The sequence below is a fragment of the Meleagris gallopavo genome, chromosome 20 (genome assembly GCF_000146605.3).
Source record: "Meleagris gallopavo isolate NT-WF06-2002-E0010 breed Aviagen turkey brand Nicholas breeding stock chromosome 20, Turkey_5.1, whole genome shotgun sequence".
Lineage (NCBI taxonomy): Eukaryota > Metazoa > Chordata > Aves > Galliformes > Phasianidae > Meleagris > Meleagris gallopavo.
Window position 1 is genome coordinate 3,358,530 of NC_015030.2, and position 3,650 is coordinate 3,362,179.

Consider the following 3,650-nt stretch of genomic DNA (forward strand, 5'->3'; position numbering starts at 1 on the left):
TGTGGCAGGGAGGTTGGAGATTCATGATTCTTGAGGTCCCTTCCAACCTGGGCCATTCTGTGATTCTGTGACAAATGATTTTGAACTGACGGGGATCCAGAAGAATAAGCAGAGGAAGCACAGCCACATGCCTCTGTTCCTTTCTGCACTGCTCCCCAAGCACTGGATCCTGACTGCTCTTCAGGGCAGTAACAGGCTGGATGCATCTCTGCTCCAACTTAGGTCTGCTGTTCTCTCATTAATGGCGCCTTGGTTACGATTCCCAAATCTATTTCCACAAAATCAAAGCCAAAAGTAATCATTAATATACAAAATATGTGCTTTTTTTCCCAAATGAACAAACTGTCTCTTGGAAGACATGAGCTTACTATGCCAGGACCTTTCTAATTTCAAATGCCAACGTACAACATACACACAAACTACTGACTGCAACATGAAGAGGTGGAAAAAAATGGGCAGGGGGTGAGCGGCACACAGACAACCAACCTTTTTCATGGCTAAGCTGTACTCAAAAGTCAGTCTGTTTTTCTCCAGCTGTGCTGTTACATCTGTCTGGAACCCTGCCTCTCCAAAAGCTGTATATAAAAGCGCTGTCACCAACAGCTGCTGAGCCCAGCATAAAAGGTATTTTTCAAACCAATTAACTCAAAAGTCATGTATCGATGTTATTATTTACCTAGCAATACATCTGAACAATGCCCCCACTGAAGTCAGGGGAAACTCGAAAAGAATCGAGCGAAACCAATAAAAATGTGGACTTTATAAACTGCGGCAGAGATAATCCATGGATCTTGAAGGTAGCTGTAAAAAGATCAACTGACCTGCTTGGGTTTGTATGCATTCAGATGAGGTTATAGGACTTGTTCTATCCCATGCCTTGGTGCACTGTGACCTTGACCACAGAGCTTCTTAATGGACATGAACAACAAAAAAACTGCTATTTTTTTTCCCCCCTAGCCTCCATTTTATTCATCAAATGAGATTACAGCTGGTTTGTACATAGACAAGGACGTGTGTCAGACTGTCAAGAATCAGAAAAACAAAAACACGCTTCCCACTGATGCTACCCTCCTGTGTGGAAACTTAAACATTTGCACTGAAGTGATGTTTCCAGGGAAGCACTAAAAACAGCGACCAAAATAGCTATCTTAATGTACAGCAATTCTCTGTTTATGGGATTTATATTTTTAGAAAGAAAAATGTCTTTATTATAATATATATAAGTAGACTCTGAAAACTTAATTTCCCCAGAACTTTAAAATGTGTGGTTTGCAGGAGACCACAAAGCTGTATTTCTGTTTTTCCCTTCCAAAATCAGGAAGTTCAATAACACTATTAGATTAAATCAAGTTTAAACCTTGTGCTGAAATCAAAGGCAGCCAAGGAAACCCAAATGACGTGCAATTATTAGGGACAATTAAATAAATAAGACAGCTCAAGTCTGAAACAGCATTTCGCTTGGAGTCACCTATTTATTACTGACAGAAGACGACTCTTCATTCTTAGTCTCCAAGATCACTTCAGAACAAATACAAAGAACAGGCTACACAGGCCTTCTTTTTTTTAACTTCATTTGCCATTAGAAAAAATAAAAATCAAATGATCGTGTAGTCATAGGCAAGGCATACTAGTGGCAGCACAGCAGAAGTAAACAACAACAAAAATAGATCCAGTGATTACTTGAGCTGAGGATAGCAATCATCAATCTTCAACTCGCACTCACACTGCTTTCTTTCCAGCCACCTTCAGTTGCTAGTTAACGTTTACATTACACTGTAACTAAGTTTAAGCCTTAAAATCCAGGAGATCATCTTCAGTTTGAACACTTAAATCTACAATGAAAATCAAGAACAGAGCTACAAACAGTATTAGTCATCAGTAGTTCACAGTAATGATTTGATATAAGCAGATAATGTCTGCTTTGAATTCGCCTGAAGACTCCTATGCTAAAAAAACTAAACAACAAAAAACCAGAACTTTGAAAATATGGAACTACAATTTCTCTATACCACTCTGCTATGACTTTGATAAACTATTTTATATTTCTGAAAAAGCAGTAAGTGAGCATTTGATCTCAAGCCCTTCAAGATAAAATTCATCCCTAAGCCTGTTGACCAAAGAAATCCTACTTCATTCAGCACACACACTGCTCCATTGTTTCCAGCCAGCACTGAAGGTATGCCACCTACTATTTACAGGAAGATCACACCTATATTTTGTAACCAGGAGATAACTACTTTAAACAGCTTACAGATCTCGAAACGGAAAGCTGCAAGCGTGCAGTCTAAGAAATGGTGTAATCATGGAACACGGTACGTTTCAAGCAGATGTAGTTTCTTTAAGCACCACCTACATATATCCATGACAAATAAGAAATTAACTGCACAGAAGTTTTCATCGTGTTCATTTTCTCTGTATAAAGTGACAACACTGAAAGAAAAAAAGATAAAATTACAAGTCAATAATTGCATGGACAGCATGAAGCAGCCGTACTTTTTCCTTAAGGAATCAAGCATTTAATTGTGTGCTCCTGACTAAATTTCTCAAGCTAGTTCCGGGCTGCTTGCAATGAACATACATAACTCACAAGGACTTGCCTGCAATGAGTGTACTAAATACCAAACCTTTTATAAAAAGAAGCATTTAAATTGTACCTCATAAATGCGTTAGATCAAAATATCAATCAACCACATGGCAAACAACTATTAACATTAAAAAGCAGAAAGCAAAAATAGAAGTTACAGTTAAAGGTCAAACAAGTCACCCAAGTGTGTTTGCGATTATACAACTCCACGCAGACTGGCACTGTTAAAGCCTTTCAGAAAAAGCATTTCCTAGAAAGCAAAAAGGTAAGAATTTGATTTTTTACCGAGAAACCAGCTGTGGAAATGAACACCAAGACGTCAAAGTGGAAAATATACACCATCAAAGTGCTAAGAGAAGTTTAAAAACTTGCAAGGCATGGTAAGAGCTGACACTGACAACATGCCTTCTGTCAAGGTAGCACACTTGTAACCTTGTCAGTATCTCTTAGTCAAGCTAACTAAAACTACTCCCAACCAAAACACTTTCACTTTTCCTGTGTGAGGCTCCTCAAAACAAGGATTATTTATTTACAGCCCAATAAACTCTCCAGCAGAGTAGGTAGGCCTCACATAGTCCTCTAGGAAAATATTTTGTCAAGACAGTTAATATTTGCTAATGGTATAGGAATGTATTACCACTTAAAACCTCCTGATGCATTTATTGACACATAAGGGAACAGAAAGCACCAGGACAGTGAAAGCATCTCATGTGGAAGATTCAATGTAGTCATTAAAAAAAAAAAATCAATGTCACAATCAGGCAAAGAGAAACTGCCACAAAAATCAGAAGGCGATTCCACACACAAAACAAGCCCTCAGCGTTCAGTAAAAGCACGAAGGGCGTCACAAGATCTGCTCAGCAACGATCTCACATTCAAAAATCCCAGATATGCGGACGACCACTCGACCGGTTTCCTTTGAAGCACGTAAACAATACTCAAGGGTGTATCCAATTCTGTTTGCTAATTACAATACCTCCGAGCGCTGCTGCAGCCCGATTTGCTCCCATCTCCCAACAGACACCGCCGTGTGCCAGACACGGCACGGCAGGGTCCGAGGGGGGGC

General features: G+C 39.4%; 1 protein-coding gene across 1 annotated transcript in view; it reads right to left on the reverse strand.

Moving 5' to 3' along the window:
* FOXK2 (forkhead box K2) overlaps positions 1-3,646 on the reverse strand; it is a gene marked incomplete at its 5' end in the record, with an annotated part of 39,169 nt that extends 35,523 nt beyond the window's left edge. The window contains one exon of the mRNA XM_031556380.1: positions 3,561-3,646. Within this exon, the coding sequence (XP_031412240.1) occupies positions 3,561-3,646 (86 nt within the window). The remainder of the gene's footprint in view (positions 1-3,560) is intronic.
* Between the last annotated feature and the right edge of the window lie 4 nt (positions 3,647-3,650).